The following is a 19,874-nucleotide window of genomic DNA, read 5'->3' on the forward strand; positions in this document are numbered from 1 at the left end:
CTAAATTATCTCCTACAAAGAAATGCCTATGTAAAAATCTCTAGGAAAGAAAAAAACAGTAGTAGTGACTATTTAGTTCATCTAATCATTCAACAAATAGTTACTAGGCATCTTCTACTTAGCAGGCACAGTTCTAAGTGGCTAGAATTACAGCTGTGAACAAAATCCCTCTCCTGTGGAGCTTCCACTCTTGTGGAGAAGCAGACAATAAAATAGAAACATGCAACACGTGGAGCCTGGGAGGTCGCAGTCATGGAAAGTGCAAGGCAGGATAGGAAGATGGGGACTATTTCACATAAGGAAAACAGGGAGGGCCTCTCAGAAAAAGATGGCATTTGAAGAGAGCATTCTAGGAAGGGGGAAGGAGGGAGATGGAACTATCTAGAAAAGCAGATTCCAGAGAGAACAGAAGATGGACAGGCCCTGAAACAGGACATGTTTGTCCTGTTCAAGGAACAAGGAATGGCAAAGTGGTCAATGTGGTTTTAGATAAGTGAGGAAGGGTGACAGGGACAGGAGATGAGGTCAGGGAGGAAACTGGGAGCCAGATCAGGTACAGTTTGTGGGCTTTTACTCTGGAAGTATCCTTTGAAGCCACCTGCAGGTTAGCAGGTTAGGTAAAGAATGGCAGCTTTCAAACCAGATTTAATAGTGAATACTAATATTGTATAACAATATTTACTTTCAAGTTTCATTTTAATTCTATCCTCTCTTTCCAAAAAAAAGATCTGAGATGGTTTCCACAAGAATGCAGACATTACAGAAGTGGAACTTGTTAAAGAGATGCAGGACAAAACAATGCCATATAAATGGAAAACACAAGTATGCTGGTCATATGGACAAACATAGGTTATATGAAATGAGCCCCCAATCTAACTCTGAGGTACCTAGCAGCCAATGCAAAAACAGTCAATTGCATAACCTTCATTATCAAAAAGATAGATTCCAGTTCCTCTGAGGAAACAAATTTTAAATTAGTCTTAAACTCTAAAAAGAAATTTTTCACTTAAAAAAATAAGGAAGGTGTCTATGGCCATGCCACCCTGAACACACCTGATCCCGTCTGATCTCAGAAGCTAAGCAGAGTCAGGGCTGCTTACTACTTGGATGGGAGACCACCTAGGAATACCAGATGTGTAGGCATAAAAAAAATAAAAAATAAAAAAAATAAAGAAGGCAATATACAGTATAGTGAACAATGTTCTCAACAACTTCCTAAAAACAAAGTAACAAATTTTACATGGGCATTTAAGTCCTTCAAGAACACAACATTAAAACATGACTGAGACCTATAGATTTTGAAAGACTGATTATAGTCCACGTAGCTTTCCAATAATCCATTTTAAACTAAGGATAGAAATTTGGGAATTTATAGGCTAAATAAATCATATTTTCCAAATTACTTCCTCTCAGCAAGCCTTTTTAATAGTTCAAGTTGACCAGACAATAGTTATTTTTGAAGAGAGTCTACAGTACAAGTATTTGGTATTAGAGGTTTAAATATTAAAATTCAGAAAAGCAGCAGTACGGTTAACAACTAATCGTGAAAAATTAAGAACCTGGCCAGGGCTCTTGCCTGGGCCTTAAGGTTACCTACAGGTAATGACAGAATATCACTCTGGAAGCAGTTTAGGGCACGTTAACAAATAAAGAGTCCCCTGCTAAGGACTGAATTGTGACACACATACACACATTCCATTCATATGTTTAAGCTCTCCTAAGCTCTCCCAAAGTAACTATATTTGAAGGTAGGATCTATAAGGAAGGTAATACATATTAACTGAGGTCTTAAGGAACTCGATGTCCTTATAAGAGGGAGCCCCCTTTCTCCATATACACAAAGAAGAAAGGCTCTGCGAGAAGGTGGCCATTTACAAGCCAGGAAGAGAGCCCTCACCAGAAACCAACCCTTACAGTACCTTAATCTCAGACTTCTAGCCTTCAGAACTGTGAGAAAACAAATTTCTGTTGCTTAAGCCACTCAGTCTGTGGTATTTTATTATAGCGGCCTGAGCAGACTAACTCACCACCCTACAAAACAAAGGCAGTATTAATTTGGTTGGGTAAATTCTCAAGGCAGATGCTATCAGTCACCCCTCCCTTGGCCATAGCAACAGATTCTTGGCAAATCCACAAGAATTAGCTGCCTAATACAGCCTCAGATAACTAAACTAATTAACCTGCTATAAGAAATATTTAACATTATACACCTGAATTTTGGAGACACCTGCAGAATAATTAGCATTAAGTCACGCTTTCTGAAAACAGTTAATAGGCTTAATTTTCTACTAAGGGCATTCCTTGTTGGCATCCAGTGACCTCTCCTCCAGGAATAAAAAAGATTAACAAAACAATTAATGGAAATGCCTTCAAGCAACTCAGAAAAACTAATTACAAGTAAGGCTCCACACATCCAAAGATCACTTATCAGGAAGTTACAGCTCTACAGAGCACAATCTACAATAGGAATCAAATCTCCTTACTGATCCCCATTCTGGAAAGCATAAAATGGGCCTCTGAGCAGAGGGCCCAGATGTTACAGAGCCCCTGCACTTTTTACTCATCAAACACCTGAACCCCTCAATCAATGCTCCTTTTTATAAACTGCGTAAAGTGAAGAATCTTGATTTTGCTTACAAAATATTTTAACACATTATATATAATAGGGCAAAAACTGAATACTTTTAAATTTTCAAGAGTTAACCTGTTTTGGCACCTCACTCTAAGACAAAACTTAACTGGACAAAACTTAACTATTAGCTAGCTTATTGATCTTTCTAGAACATAATATTCCTTTTTCTTATTGATCTTGACACAAGAGTCTAGAGCTGACATGATTCTTCAAAACATTATCCTCTTTTCTATCCCAAACTGCTATTAAGCAGAAGACATCAGATTACACTATTAGATCTATTTAGCCCTTATTTCAAAGTGTGAGCATCAGATTTTCTTTTCCTTTAAAATAGAAAAAGCCAAACTAAGAAATGCCTGACAGCGACATATACCTATTATGTCAGCAAGGGAACTAAAGACAGTTCTAAGCATGAGCAGAGTAAAAGTACAAATGAAAGAGGAGGGAAAGAGATTGCTAAGAATATAAACACTAATCAGACAAGTAGGTCTCAAAAGCCTATTACACTTTGTGTATGATGAGGAGTCTATAAATACTTCCGAAGAATTATAAAATAAACCCTCATCATAATTCTATTTGTTAAAAATCACAAATTAAAGAAATGTTTGAGATGTATATCACTATATCATCACACAAGATGACTTCACTCAAAGCATAACCATATCTACATTACACTTTTAAATCGGATTTTATTGTATTCAATTATACACTGCAATTGCTTGTTTCTTAATTATGTCTTATTAGAGCCCACAAAATACAAGATAATCCCATCCCAACTGATAGCAATTCATGATGACAAGTCCCTCTGAAAAAGTTTTCTGATGCATAAAAACAACATCCCTTAATTCAGTGCAGAGAGATTCATTTAATACCAAGTGACAGTAAGCAATTTCTGCTTTAAAGTCAATTGAAAATTCACTGGTGTCTTGCTCCAGACAGCACTTAGGGCCAATTACAACACCCAACACATGCAGTTTTTCAATATTTCAATTAACTCAGTTATACAAAACACTTCTGGGGACCAAGAGCTATAAATCTTGGAGCCAACAGAGAAGGCCATTATCTAAAATTAAGTAAAATCACCCCTAGTAAAGCATAAAACTGAGTCCAGGGTTGACAAAGTCAAGTTAAAATCGACCCCCACCCTTACCGAACCAAGCTCTGCCTCTTTCGCTCTTCCATCTGAAGCCCCCATATCATCCTTAAAGCTTTATCCACAGTGATCTTAGGTTTCATCTCCAATGGAACATTTTCGCTATAACACAGTGTAGACTTTGGTCATTTTAAAAGTCTATGCTATTTCCTCACATGGAGCTCCCGGTGAGTTCCTCGGAAATGATGTATTTAAGATATTAATAGGTGTTATGTGGTAATAGGTTATTGTGGAAATTCTGGATTACACAAATTGAAAGTTCTTAACCACAGACATCCAGGAGCCTTTAACATGTTACGTGCATGGTGCTCCTGGAAGGGAGGGTATCAAGAGTCAGGGCTAGGTGAACAGGACGTGCAGAATATATTATTTAGCATTTCTTTGATTTATTAATCTCCAGAACCTTGTCATTCCCACCCTCTTCCCTCTCCTCCAAATAGACACATGTGTAAGCACACATACGCATGTACATTTTTACAGAAGTTTTCAAACACGAACACAAGAAACTTGAATAAACCCAGCTTCAACAATTAAACACTTTCCAATTTTGTTTCATCTATACCCTGACTCAAGCCCTCTTCCCCAGTTATTTGGATGCAAACTCTAGACGTGTCATTATGACTGGTATATCTTTCAGGATGTTATCTCTTAAGAATAATCTTTTTTAAAAATAAATATAACCATAATATAATTATCTCAGCTTTACGACATTAAAATGCTAATTGGTTTCTTTAACGTGCATTCGAATCACCTGGGAATCAATGCAGATTCTGGTCAGGTGGGTCGTATGATGACTGAGGTTCTGTATTTCTAACAAGCTCTCATGTGACATTTTGGGTATAAAAAGTTTCCCATTATATTCAGCACAAATATAGGCACCAAGTTGAAAGTGGAACAACACCTTTTCAATTAAATGCTACTATTTTTCACACCAGCTTTATAATAATTGTTTAAATAATAAATAAAAGTCTAAAAAGGTTAACTTGAAGATCTTAAAATATTTAATTTTCTTACTATGTCAAATGGCACACAATTCTCCCTTAGAACTTCCTGTCAAGTGGTGAGCTCCCATGTTTTTCAAGGTGATATTCCCAACAAATAAAGGGCTGGATGCTAAGTAGACCAAGGTCGTAACTCACTCCATGACCTGATAGCAGTTAAAAATGCAAGCAGCAGCATAGAAGAGAGAGCAGAGCTCGCCACCACAAATGGGAAAGTGCAAGTGCTAATTACAAATATCCAAACACAAGCAAAAACAAAAAGCAAAACAAAACCACCAACGAAAAGTCAAAATATTATGCCGTCCAACCAAAACAAACAAACAACAAAAAAAAAACACTTACCAGCCCCGTTTACTATCTCAGGCACTCAATAAAGCAAGAACCATATTCTTAAAAATAAAGAAATACATAAACAGATGCAATAAGAGTTCCAAAGCTTTTTAAGAGTTCTGAAGGAAAAATTCCTGAAAAAGTACTATGTAAAAATAAAGGTATTTATTTAACTACTTAATACACTGCAAAATCAGAAAGACCAACAGTGCCAAGATACCTAGTTCACTTTCATGCCATAACATCATGAAGGACATGTGACTACTTTCTTCTCTGGCCATTTGTGACCAACTGAAACAAACAAAAAAGAAAAAACAGGTTTCAAAACCCTGGACGTTAAGGCGGTTAGACCTGCAGGGCCGAGCGATGGAGTGGAGATCTGTAGGGTACCGTCCTTGAGTCCGCCGCTAAATATCATCAGCGCATGCGTGGGAGGAAACTACTCAAAATAAGAAACACCTGAAAGGATTAACGGGAACAACGATCTGAAAAAGAAACACCTGAAAGGATTAACGGGAACAACGATCTGAAACCACACGCAGCTGGAGTGAAAACTCCCATCATTCACAGAGCATTGGGAGGAGTGCTCAAAAAATTTTTGCCAAAGTGGTGAGACAAAACTGGCCCTAATTTTGAATAAATGTTGAACAGATGTTGCTCCGCTCCCAGTTAGCAAAATTTAAACAAGACCTGAAAGGGACACACCATTTCCAAGTAACTTAACCACAACCAAGAACAAAGCTCAGGAATATATATAGGAAAGCAAAGACATCCAATATCAGTACCCAACAAGGTAAAATTCACAGTATCTAGTATCCAAAAAGTACAAGGCATTTAAAGGGGGAGAACATCAATTGACTGAAACTAACCCCAAAATAACACAGATGATAAAATTAGTAAACAAGAACACTAAAACATTTATAAAATCTGTATTCCACATGTTCAAGTAACTATAGGAAAGACTGAACTTATGACCAGAGACATTAAAGATAGCAAAAAAACAAAAACAAACAAAAAAAAACTTCTAGATATCAATACTACAAATCATAAAAATCACATTATATGGAATTAACATATTAGGAATTGTAGAACAGATTAGTGAACTTGAACCCAGCAACAAAAGGTGTATAAGAGAAAACAAGAAAAAAAAACTGGGGAAAAAAAACGAACCTCAGTATTCAGTGAGCTGTGGGACTACTTGAAGTGGCCTACAATAGAGAAGTCTGACACACAATATGTAGGACTTACACACTGAAATCTATTTTTTTTTAAGTGGCTGAAATTAAATTGCTGAAATTTTTTTAAATTGCTGAAATTAAAAATTAAATGGGGAAATATACCCTGTTCATGGATCAGAGGACTCGATACTATTCATACTCAATTCTCCCACATTAATCAATGCAATCCCAACCAAAATCCCAGCAAGTACTGTGGTAGAAACTGGCTAGCTAGTTTTAAAATTGCTACGGAAATTCAAAGGACCTAGGATAGCCAAAATAACTTTGAAAAAACACAACACAATTGGAGAACTTACACTATGTGTTTTCAAAACTTATAAAAGCAATAAATCAGGACTGTGTGGTACTGTCGTTAGGATTAGCAGACAGATGGAAAAGACTGAGTCAAGAAACAGATCCACATGAGTCAACTCATTTTTGACAAAGGCGCAAAAGAAATTCAGTGAAGAAAGGATAATCCTTCAACAAATGGTGCTGGAACAACTGGACATCCACATGCAAAAAAAAAAAATGAATCTAAACAGATCTTACACCCTTCACAATACCAACTCAAAAGGGAAAACAGACCTAAATATAAAACACAAAATATAAAACTCCTAGGAAGTAACATGGGGGAAATTTAGATGATCTTGGGGTATGGCAATGATTTTCTAGATATAATACCAAAGACACAATCCATGAAAGAATTAATAAGCTGGGCTTCATTAAACTTTAAAACTTCTGCTCCAGGAAAGGCACTGTCAAGAAAATGAGAAGACAAACCAGACTGGAAAAAATTTTTGCAAACACAAATATCCAGATATATCCAACAGCCCTATCTAAATGACAATGGAAAAAATATTCCTCTCTCGATTGTGCAGCAGAGCAGAGTTAATAAAGACAATCAAAAATACAGTGTCTGAAGATGTGATACACACGCGCACGCACACACCACGAATATTACTCAGCCATAAAAAAGGAATTACATCTTGCCATTTGCGACAACATGGATAAAACTAAAGGATTTCATGCTAATTAAGTCAAAAAAAGACAAATGCTATACGATTTCACTCATACGTGGAATCTAAAAAACACGAAACAAATGAAACAAAACAAAAACAAATTCACAGACACAGAAAACAAAGTGATGGTTGCCAGAGGAGTGGGAGATGGAGGATGGGTTAAAAGGTGAAGGGCAATGAGAGGTGCAAACTTCCAGTTATAAAATAAACAAGTCAGTCTACGGCCACGCCACTCTGAACGTGCCCAGTCCCGTCTGATCTTGGAAGCTAAGCGGGGTCGGGCCTGGTTAGTACTTGGATAGGAGACCACCTAGGAAGACCAGGTGCTGTAGGCATTAAAAATAAATAAATAAAAATAAATAAATAAACGAGTCACAGGGACGTAATGTACAGCATACGGAAAATAGTCAATAACATCGCAATAACTTCATATGGTGACAGATGGTTACTACACATCATGGTGATCACATTGTAAGGTATGTAAATGTCAAATCACTATGTTGTACACCTGAAACTAATATTGTATATCAACTATACTGTAAAAAAAATTTTTTAAATCTAGTTTCTGGCGAGGGCATGGGGAAACAGGTACTCTAATACACCAATTACAGGAGGATAAATTACCATCTCTCTGAAAGACATTCTGGCTTATCTGTCAAAATACAAGTGCACATACACAAACTCTGATGCAGCTAGTCCATCACCACTGCCATGAACTTAAATCATGGATATAACCCAAATGCACATGAATCCTCACTGCAACATATTTTTAACAGACGATAAAAAGAAATAAACTGAAACAAACTGAAATAAACTTAACAAAGAAAATAAAATCAAAAAGGAAATCCACCAATTCAATAGATTATGGTGTATCCATATGACAGAATACTACATAGCCACTAAAAGGAAAGACCCAGATCAATGTGTGCTAGATAAAGAAAAACAAATGAATGAAGGTAAAAAAAAAAAAGTATACATAGTATTATCCCACTTGTTTAAAGAAAGTATATTATATGTACTCTTTATAAATATTCCTTAAGTATTAAATTCATAACTGCATTACTATATTAAATAACACATATTCTCTTAAGATTATACATTTGCATGGAGCTATAGTCTTCTGTTTTCCTCAAGGAACCACAGGACACTTAACAGGGATGTATTTCAGGAAGGAAATGAAAAGGGAAAAAAGTCTTAACTTTTTATTTTGTTCCTCTGGAAATATTTGAACTTTTTAAATATGTAACTTATTTTAGAAAATTATATGATTTTAGAAATCATATACATAAATTTTTAATGGTAACAAGGGTTATCTAGGCACAGAGATCATGGGGCCCTTTGATTTGCTTGCTACGGCTTTTCTATCCTCAATCTAATAAATGTTTTTTATATGTTGTCTGTTTATATTTTATGTTTTACATACACAAGTAAGCATACATATATTTAATGCTAGCTTCTTTAGCTAAGTCTCAAATTGGCAAATAAAAACCATCTGAATTCAGCTACACAAGGTTCCCTGGTTACAAAGAGAACATTCCGACAACTGGAATCAAATATTCTAGCCAACCTGGCAAGGATATTTTGGTGGAAAATACCCTGGTTGCTATCTGGCAAATATTAAAATCAAGTTTCTAACCAGAGAAGCTGCAGCTCCTAAAGAGGAGGAATGAACATGTAAGTGCTTTCTCAATGCCAAATATGCCAGGCACTTTAATATCCTCGTATTTAATTTTCCCCCAAACCACAGCAGATCATATTGTCACCCCATTTTACAAATGAGACACTAAGACATGGTGGCTTTCAGGGCTGATCCCAGGTTACTTTACATGGATAATACAATAAGCTGCTACTAACTATGCCACACCTTCCAGCAAAAACTGTGACCGCAAACACCTGTAAGTCATGGCTTGAATAAATCTGACCATATTACTCAACATGAGAACTACATGCCTAGAAGCCTTCAAGAAATTCTGATGTTAAAAATTACACATGAGGTTAGAAACTATGACATGGGTTCCCAAGATACTAATTCTGTGTGTTTAGCCAGGAAAAAAAAGGGGTGGGGGTATTTTTTGTTTGTTTGCCACACATGTTGTCAGATATCCCAGGATTTCGAGAAAGTTTATAAAGTTTAGTCTCCAGGTATTCTAGTCGTAATTTTCAAACCTTACTGCATCAGTAACATCAAGATTCACCAGGGTACAAAGGGAGGCAGAAACCCTAAAAACCATTACAAGTGGCTTAAATCAAGAGAGGAGGTGGTGCCGGAAACAAAACTAACCACCTAAAACAAGTTCCAGGACTCTACTTCCAAGCTCCAAACAGTGTGCACATCCCTTTACAGCCACAAACTGTGTCAGGGACCTCAGAGCTCTTTGTTCAAAGCTATGATCAAAGCCTGGACCCCTTCTACAAAGTTTACTTTGAATTAAATATGGGGCTGACCAAAATACTCTCTGAGGAGGAAGGGAATTTAACAGGTGTCCACAATAAAGGATTTTCTACGTTTTTGAAATTCCATCTTCTGTGAAGACATGAAAGTTGATGAAACGTGAGCCTTCAACTTGCCTTCAAACTTCCTTGACATCTGTAGCCAGAGTCTGTCTACAAAAGCTCTGCTCTGTGGTTTCAATAAGGTCTCCTCAAGTCATAGCCAAGTCTGTCTTCCCAATTAAACTGGTTATTAAAGGCCAACTTATAAAGAGAAGAGAGTCAACATTTAATTGGAAAGCAAATCACCTAACAGCTAGTGGTAGACACATTTCCCAATTAAAAATCTGACAAAAACTCGCAAAAATAAAATAGCATCTCTCAAATGCCACCCTGCTAATTACCTGATTAGAAAGGCTACCTGCTCCAACTTCATACTTAACATGGGTTGGGGGGGAAGGGAGGAGAGCAATAGAAAAGGACATGTGTGTGCACGCATGTAAAACTGTCTGAATCGTACATCAGCAGGTAATCACAGCTCTGTCCACCCAATTAGTTCCATTTTAAAGGGCCAGTGGAAAGACTTAAAACCAAAAACTGCAGTTAGCCACAGCCTCCAACGGACTCAATTCCAAGCACTGTCTGTCTCATCAAAGCCCCACCTCACAACCTGAGGACCTCCCCTGTGAAACATCTGACTGTCCTGAAATATTTGTATTTAGTACTCTTTCAATGGTTAAGAATTTCATAAAAAGCCTCAATATACTTTTTAAAAATATCCATCTGCAAAATGTACTACTTCTATTACAGTTACACTATACTTCATCTTTGACATTTAAATACTTTAAAGTGATGGACTTAGCACTCTAGCAAAACAGTGATTATTTAACTATTCGTACTATGGCTAGAAATAGTGATGAGATTGGGATATCCCATGTCTACACCTACCCTGTCCTTATTCACCTGCAGTTTTTTTCCTATCTGCTATTAAAAGATGACTATAACAATAAATGCTCTTCCTGTTAATAGGAATAGCATTAAAAAATACATTAAAACTGTTATGTTCACACATAATGTAGTCTAGAAATGATACTTTTTACATATCTAAACAAGAGAATCGAGGGAGAATTTTTAACAGTTTTTTTATTATCCAAAAAAGAAAAACTGCTCAGTGATTAAAAAAAAAAAAAAGATAAAAGATAAAGCTAAACTAAGCAAACTTCTCAAAAGACAGTGGATTCTATCACTAACAAGTAATTTATTGTGACAAAATGATAGGTCCATGGAAACATGAAAGAAAATTGGCACATACAGTTCCACATTCCCTAAAGATACATCTTCGGGAATGCTCAGATTTTATAAACATGTCTAAAATGGGTTTTCCTTTTTGAGGCTTGTTGCCAAAGCAACCAGGAAAGCTATAGTCTTTGAGAGAAAATTTAAAAACAGGTTAAGGATAAAAGGAGGTAAACAAAGTTTTATAGGAGGAATTAAGAATCATGAATACAATGTTGCAAGAAGGGTAACACAGAAAACACAAATTGAACAAATAGACAAAGCAGCTACATACAATACTTATTCACTTAAGGTATACAATGTAATGACTTTTGTGTATGTGGCTAAATGATTACCACAGTAAATTTTGCTCACAGTTACAAATTTTTTCTTGTAATGAGAACTTTTAAGATCTACTCTCTTAGCAACAACATTCCTCATTCTATTCCCGGAAGTACTCTTCCCTCCAACTCTCTCAGACCCCAACATCAAATTAACACTACTATCCTCTCATTTACATCCACTCTTTACGCAATTTAAACCACTGGGTATGTTCGAAAGCCCATCACAGAGGAAATACGAGAGTTAGCAACACCCTTACTCCAACCCCAAAATTTCCGTAAAAGAAATTTGAATATAAACATCAATACTCAATACCAACAACATCATCTTAAAAAGGTCATATGTAATCATGAACTCCAATTCTTACTAAACTTACCCACAATGTTAGATCTGAACACTCCGTTATACCATGCTTGTAACAGATATAACAAAATAAAAAGTATTGTTAAAATGGTCTGAGGTAGTCAAAAGAAAAATGAAAACAATAATACACAAAAGAAGTCGGAGTAAAAAAACACCTAAGGCTAATGTGAAGGTAGTGTATATAGGCGTAAGAGATGGATGAATAACCACAAATTCACACTCCACACCATCCAGCAGTGGGAGTTTCCCCCTGAAGAACACAAAGGTATCAGAAAGCAATGTATGTTTCTGAATTGGTATTAGTAAAAAACCTCTAGTTTGTTTTTCATGCTTTTTTCAAATATATAACATTTGGGTAAATTTAACTGCATTTAAGAAAACTGATTTATAGCCTAAAAGAAATGGGTAAAGCCTACAGAATCTTAAGTACACAGGTGAGGTGGTCATTTGTACATAGCTGCTACCTACCCTAACCCCTCCCTCACTCCACTTCCACCAGACGTAATCACCCCTCCTCCTGATTCCCATATTTCATCTGTCTCTTCTAGTCTTATGTCATAGTTTTTATTTACATGTTTTATCCCTCAAGTATAGTCATCTATGACATCCTAAGTCTAGCCTACTGTAACATCATGTCTAATTCATCTTTGCAAAACTCAGAGCATTCACTCATTCACTTGACAAATATTTACTAAGTATGTATTAAGTGCCAAGCACCATACTACAAACAGGCAGTAAATACGTACTGTTTAAAAGAAAGTTGACTGCAAGGCAGAAAAAAATAAGTTCAAAAAAGAATCCAAATAAATTCATGTATTATATTTTCACACAGGATTAAGATGGGAAGCTACAAATACTTTAATATCATGAAACATCTACACTACCTGTGTATTGTTATAGCAGGAATGTGGATCCACAATAGAACAGCATTTCCTCTGTATGGCCTACCAAGTATGTTATTTCCACACAAAGAATTATCATCTTAATTCTTTAAAACTTTTGGTAATGATTAATTATGTCACAATCTTAAACTAGAGGTCCCTAAATAACACCCATGAGATAGGTCTTTATCAGTCCATGAGCAGTAGGCTATTTGAAAAGTTAAATTTGTTCATTTATTCAAGAGCTTATTAACCAGATACTATTGGGCCTAGGTTTTTAAAATATCAGTACACTCCAGGAGCCCTCCAAGGACTCGCTCACGGGGAAAGTGGGGGTTAAGGGACGGGACTGTTATGAATAATACCTGAGGTGAAATTCAAATGTCAACAACGTAAAAACGTGTCAAACATTTTATTCGGGTTTTTCGTCACTACCTCTAGCATCCTTAATAATGTCTGAAAGGGTTCCCCCAACCTTTAATTCTTCATTTTTTTTTAAAAGCCCCGAGAAGACCCGCCGCTCCCACTCCCACCAGATGTACTCTGGGAAAATAATGTGCATAGAGGATAACTTGAAACTTGTTTTGTTAAGTGTAAGGAACAGACAGGAGTAAGAAGGCAGAACGAAAATCAAAAACGATGTGTGCCTTCAAACCCACAGCCTTTCTGCCAGCTCACTACAGAATCCTGTATGCGAAGGTTGTGGCCATTCACAGGTGGTTGGAGGTATCCAAAGTGTGACAACACAATCTGCAAATCGTGACAGGCATCTCCAAACTTTAGGGCCTTAAAGCCCAGAAGGCCAGGAAACGAAGCATCTTCCTTAGTGAGCGCTGCTGAAGGCAATCAACAATTAAACGTGGTCTGCATAAATGAGCACACCTGACTTTCTCTACCGAGCCGCAAACGGCGTGCTTTTAGAGCCCTGGCACCCGAATGGAAGGCTCTGGCCCTAAAGAAAAGGCGAGGCTCCTCCCTCCAGCCCAACAGAAAAAGGGGGATCTGTGGAGACCCTTGGGAGGGGCTGGGGGGAGGCAAGGAGGGAAGGGAAGGGACGGCAGGGTGGAACCCAGCTAAGCCTTCTCCTTTCCAAGGCGGAGGTTGAGCCGCTGCCCGCTGCCCCCTGTCCCCTGACCCTGCCTCCTGCCTCCCTCACCTGATCACAGAGATGAGCAGCCCCGAGGGGTCTTTGCTTTTGCTCACTGTGCTTCTGTATTTCCCACCAGCTGCTTCTGCCGCCATCTTGGTAGGGGGCGGGAACGGTGGGCTAGAGGAAACCGAAGGCAATGTAGTAATTGACCTCGCCGGAGAGCTCACCAATGTGAGAAGAGAAATTCATGGAACTGGCTAATCGCCGGAGCGAGGAGGCGGGACTAAGGCTGCAAGTTTCGAGGCCCGGCGCGCGCGCTGAGCATTCTGGGAGTAGTAGTTTTCCTTGCGCGGTTCCTGGGCGCGGAGGAAAGCTAAACCAGTGACCACTTCGTGAAGTCATATTTGTATTTATTATTATCTTGAGGGATTTTTTTTTAGCTGCTTCGTTTTTAGAATTATATAAGCTTTTAAATTTAATTTATCCGCCGATGCCAAATTGTGTTCGTAGGGGTGTATATTTAAGTGGGGTGGAGGGTGGGGAGGCTCTATGCTTGATGTCTCTATGCAAAGGTTTTACTTTAAAAGAGTAAAATACGAAAATGAATAGAGACAAATGCTTTTTTTAATATCTCTAAAGCTAAATGTTTTACATTTGTTTTATGTGAGTTCAACTATTTTCTAGTGTTGCTATACTTCAGATAATTCTAAGAAATATGCACTCAGGAATCCAAATAGATATTGTTAAAGACCGAAAAAACCGAAACTGATCAGATTCAAATTCTTAATCTTCCTAAGCTAAGTAAAATTTGAATAGTAATAATGTACATGTGTGCTTTATTAATATTTTTACTGGTAAGTTTACATATTTCCTGCATTTGACTTATTGGCTTTAGTCATTCATTCAGAAGGTGAAATTAACAAATAACAAAGATTAGATTACGGAAAGTGGGCAAATCGAGAAACGATAAAGAAAAATAAATACGGAGAAGGAAGGAAAGAGATGATCTGCTTAGTAGCAGGAAAGACTAAAGAACTTCAGAGATAAATAGAAAGCAAACTCAGGGGTCCTGGAGTTATGAAGCAGCAATCACAGAACATAACTATTTTTATTAAACAGACACTGAAACTAGAGGGGAGAGGGAGGGATAAAAATTTTTAAAAATAAATAAAATTAAAAAAATAAAAATATAAGCTTGGAAAAAATAAAAAATAAACAGACTGCACTGATAGAAGTTCACACTGATTTTTAAAAATCAGGAGTATTTATTTAACAGTGTTCATCACCTTTGGCCCCGTAATTCCAGTTCTAGGGACTTTGTTTCTAAAGAAATACAGATACAGAGAAAATATTGAAAATTTCGAAACATAAAAGTAGTAAATAAATTACAGAACTTCCCTATGAGGATATAACATATACCACTGGTTATAGTAATTTTAATGACCTTTAATGAAAAGATTTTCATGGTGTAAGTACAAAAAGTAGGCTATAAAATTAACTCAATGTCTAAAGAGAATTAATTGGGCCTAGTAGCTAAGAATATGAGCAATAGGGAAAAAACACGATCATCTATCAATTGAGGCAGAAAAAGCTTTTTAAAAAATCCAAACCCCTTTTCATGACGAAACACTCAGAAAACTAGAAATAGATCTTCAACATGATAAAGGATATTTATTTAAAAACCATGGCTAATCAGACACAGGACAAATATGCCCACTTTAGCTACTGCTATTCACTTTAGCTAAATTAGGCAAGGAAAGAATAAAAGATATACGAATTGCAAAGGAAGAAGTAAAACTATCTCTGTTTTGTAGACAACATGATTTCACATATGGAAATCCTAAAGAATTTTTTTTTAAGTGATTAGAGCTAATAAATGAATTCAGCAAGGTCGCAGGATACATTAGCAAGACAAAAAAAAAATCAGTAGTGTTTTTAATACACTAGCAATGAACAGTCCAAAGAGGAAATTAACAAAATAATTTCATTCACAACAGCTTCAAATATAATAAAATACTTAGAAACAAATTTTACCAAGGAGGTGAAAGACTTATATACTGAAAACTATAAAACATGCCGAAAGAAATTAAAGAGACCTAAATAAATGGGAAGACAATCCGGTGTTCATAGATTGAAAGACTTAATATTGTTAAGATGTCAATACTCCCTAAAGCTATCTACGAATTCAATACAATCTGTATGAAAATACCAATGGCCTTTTTTGCAGAATTGAAAAAAACCTATCCTAAAATTCACATGCAATTGCAAGGAGCCCAAAATAACCAAAACAATCTTGAAAAATAAATTTGGAGGATCAGACTTCCTGATTTAAAAACTTACTAAAAAGCTACAGTAATCAAAAGTGTGGTACTTATATAAAAATAATATAATTGAGAGTCCAGAAATAAACACACACATCCATGATCGATTGACTTTCTGTAAGGGTGCCAATATCATTCAACAGATAAAGCATAACCTCTTCATCAAATATGCTGGGAAAACAGGATATCGACTTGCAAAAAAATTAAGTTGGACCCTATTCAGCCCATTCAGGCTATTATAACAAAATACTGTACACTGGGTAGCTTATAAACAGAAATTTATTTCTCACAGTTCTGGAGGCTGAGAAGTTCAAGATTAAGGTGAAAGCATAGTCATTTTCTGCTGAAGGCCCACTTTCTGGTTCATAGCCAGTACTTCTCACTGTATCTTTACATGGTAGAAGGGGCAGGATATCTCTGTGAGGTCTCCTTTATAAAAATACTTATCTCTACCTCCTAATACCATCACTTTGGGGGGTTAGGAACAACATGAATTTGGGGGTGGCACACATTCAGTCTTCAAATTACATACAAAATTTACCTTTAAATGAATTAAAGACCTATGTGTCAAAGATAAAACTCTTAAAAGAAAATATAGGGGTAAATTCTTACAACCTTAGATTTGGCAAAGAATCCTTATTTATGATACCAAAAGCATAAGCAACAGAAGGAAAAATAAATAAATTGTACATCATCAAGATTGGAAACTATCAGGAAAGTAAAAAGACAACCCACAGAATATGAGAAAATATATACAAATTATAAATATATGTGTGAGTTTTGATCCAGCATATGGAAAAAATTCTTACAACTCAATAGCAAAAGACAAAAATTCAATTAAAAACTGGACAATGGACTCGAATAGACGTTTCTCCAAAGGAGATATAGAAATGGCCAAAGAACAGGTGAAAAGATGCTCAATAGTATTAGATATTAGGAAAATGCAAATCAAAATCACAGTGAGATACCATGTCATATGCACTACTATGGCTATAATATTTAAAAATCGAAAATAAAGAAGGGAGCAAAGAAAAATGGAAAATAAATATTAGCAAGGATACGGAAAAATTGGAACTTCATAAATTACTAGTAGGAGTGTAAAATGGTGTAGTTGATGTGGAAAACAATTTGGTGATTCCTCAAAAAGTTAAACATAAAATTACCACATGACCCAGCAATTCCACTCATAGGTATATATCTAAAAGAATTTAAACAAGTACTCAAAAAAACAAAAACAACTTGTACACAAATATTTATAGCAGCACCATTCACAATAGCCAAAAGGTGGAAAAACCTGACTGTCCATCAATGAAATTGATAAATGTGGCATAATAAGTGGTATATGATAGAAGTATAAACAAAATATGATATAGCTATACAATGGAATTTTATTCAGCCATTAAAGGGAATAGAATACTGATGCATGCTATAGCACTGATGAACCTAGAAAACATTATATTAAGAGAAAGACGCCAGACACAAAAGGCTACAGAGTGTATAATTTCATTTATACAAAATATCCAGAATAGATGAACTCATACAGACAGAAAGCAAATTACTAATTCCCAGGTGTTTTGGAGGAGGAAGGGAGAATGGAAAATGACTGCTTTACAGATGCAGGGTTTCCTTGGGGGGGTGATGAAAATGTTCTGGAACTTAATAGTAGTGATGGCTGCACAATTTTGTGACTATATTAAAAGCCATCGAATAATACACTTTAAAATTGTCAAAATGGTAAATTTTATGTGGTGTGTATTTTACCACAATAAAAAAAAAAAATGCATGTTGTGCAAGGAGGATTGCCTAGATTCAATCCCAGCTCTCCACTTAAAGGCTAGGTTGCCTTAGGCAAGTTATTCAAACTTTCTGTGCTTCAGTTTCCTTATCTGTGAGCAGTTGATAATAGCACTTCCCTTAGAGGATTATTGTGAGACTGTATGAGATGTGCTTTATCGGCACTGGGTAAATACCAGCTATTATTACTAAAGTATGGTACAAATTTTGTTTAAAATACACCTCTGTGGGTATTATGAAATGGTTTTAAGAAGTAAGAATACAGGTAATTTTTTGTTTGTTTTTTTTTTCTGTACACTTTTCTGTTTCCCAAATTTTCTATGAATAGTTAGGTGTGGCTTTTATACACAGAAATAAACAAAAGAGCTTTTTTCAGCAGCAAGAATTGGATAAGCATCAAAAATGATGGGTTACTTTTTTCACAAACTGGAAACACAATTATGTGATAATTAAATCGACACACTCCAATTAAATCTTAACTTAATAAACTGTTTTTGCTTCTCTGTTTCACTTCTTTCACATTCCACCTTAGGAAACATTACCCACTGCACCTTTCATCTTCAGGTGACAGACAGACCCTTTCACATTGCTTCTATTCTAGGTGACCTTCTAAGCTCACTCCAAACTTGCACTAAACTGTGAACAATGAAAAATATATAAATAAATAAGGGAAAGGCTTAGTGGGTCTGCCCATTTAAACCTTCGGCTTTCAACTGGAGACTCTCAAACTCCCCAGGCTACTTGAAACCTTGGAACCAGCTAAAGTTTGTCAAGATGTAAGGAACTGACTATAGGCTTCTCTGGTGGAGGGGCTGACATGCTCTGCAGGAAAATAAAAGGAAATTACCATAAACCACAGCGTCTACTCAATGCCCACAGAATAAGAGCATAAATCCTGCAGATGTTTCGATGGGAAATCAGCAAGGAGGGCTAGAATGACTATAGCAATCTTCCAGGAATAGGTGGGTTATAATTCAATTAGACCAAAAAATAAAATAAAATAAATAAAATAAAATAAAATAAAAGTGGGGTAGAGACTTAAACACCTCAAGAGAAAGAGAAGGGCCACACAGAGAGGTTAAGCTGCAAAGTGAAAACATGCATTCTATGTTAAGGGGATAATTTGCCTGGAATAAAGGATTTGTGGAGAAAAAGTGGTGTCATAGGTGAAGAGACACATGGACATCTGCTCAGTAGAGACCTTGAATCTCATGGCCAGGCATTGGTTATGTTTGTGCAGTGAGGGTAAGAAGCAGTGTGTGTTCAGGTCTTGTTTTATATTGTCTATTATACTGTAAACCAGGGCAGACTGTTTCTTATTATTACATTTGTAAATATACCCAGAGGCTCTTAAAGCCACGGGAACATCCAATTAAATTAAAATGCTTTGACCTCTTTGGATGAGAGGTTCTATATAAATCCAAGGTATTGATATTCTTATTATTGTGGATAAATTAAATGTGTAAGTCAGGCTGGCTCAGCAGCAGAATGCTTCATTGAGGTTTATAAAAACATGCCAAGCCTGGTGTCTACAGGACACTCAGACCCAGGGGACTTTTAAAAGAGTATCTCATAATACCAGCCAGGTGGGCAGAACTCTGAGAAAGGAACTATTTCATGCCCCCATTAACATTTCCTGGTTCCAAGAGTCAGCTCGCCTAGATATAAATAATGTGCTTTAGGCATGGCCGAGTAAATCAAGGCACAGCATAAAGGAAAAAGTCAATGATGCTTTCATCATGGAAAAAAGCAACTGTTTTATTTATTTGGGATTTAAGTTTTATATCAGTTATTTTAATTACTTCAGTTTAAATAAATCTTACATAAATATAAGCTTAGTTTAAGATGTGCATCCACTGTATTCTATTTGGAGTGAAATTCGTAAGATCTCAATAGACTGTACCTCTCACTAGTTGATTTTGTTTTCCATATTCTCACTACCTGGTTCTGCCTATGTTGTCTGATTGGGAAATTGCAGTTTAATCTTCATGCTGCATTTGTGTTCCTGGGTGTTTAAGGTTTG

General features: G+C 36.3%; 1 protein-coding gene and 2 pseudogenes across 2 annotated transcripts in view; 2 read left to right on the plus strand and 1 right to left on the minus strand.

Moving 5' to 3' along the window:
- Positions 1-13,930, minus strand: part of EXOC4 (exocyst complex component 4) — a 632,532-nt gene extending 618,602 nt beyond the window's left edge. For both annotated transcript variants that reach the window (XM_016148762.2, XM_016148763.2), the window contains exon 1: positions 13,803-13,930. In XM_016148762.2, coding sequence (XP_016004248.1) covers positions 13,803-13,888 — 86 coding nt within the window. In that variant the 5' untranslated portion in view covers positions 13,889-13,930. The remainder of the gene's footprint in view (positions 1-13,802) is intronic.
- On the plus strand, positions 1,026-1,143 carry LOC118611144 (annotated as a pseudogene).
- LOC118611073 lies at positions 7,572-7,690 on the plus strand (annotated as a pseudogene).
- Positions 13,931-19,874: the final 5,944 nt, after the last annotated feature.

Source organism: Rousettus aegyptiacus, unplaced genomic scaffold (genome assembly GCF_014176215.1).
Source record: "Rousettus aegyptiacus isolate mRouAeg1 unplaced genomic scaffold, mRouAeg1.p scaffold_m13_p_13, whole genome shotgun sequence".
NCBI lineage: Eukaryota > Metazoa > Chordata > Mammalia > Chiroptera > Pteropodidae > Rousettus > Rousettus aegyptiacus.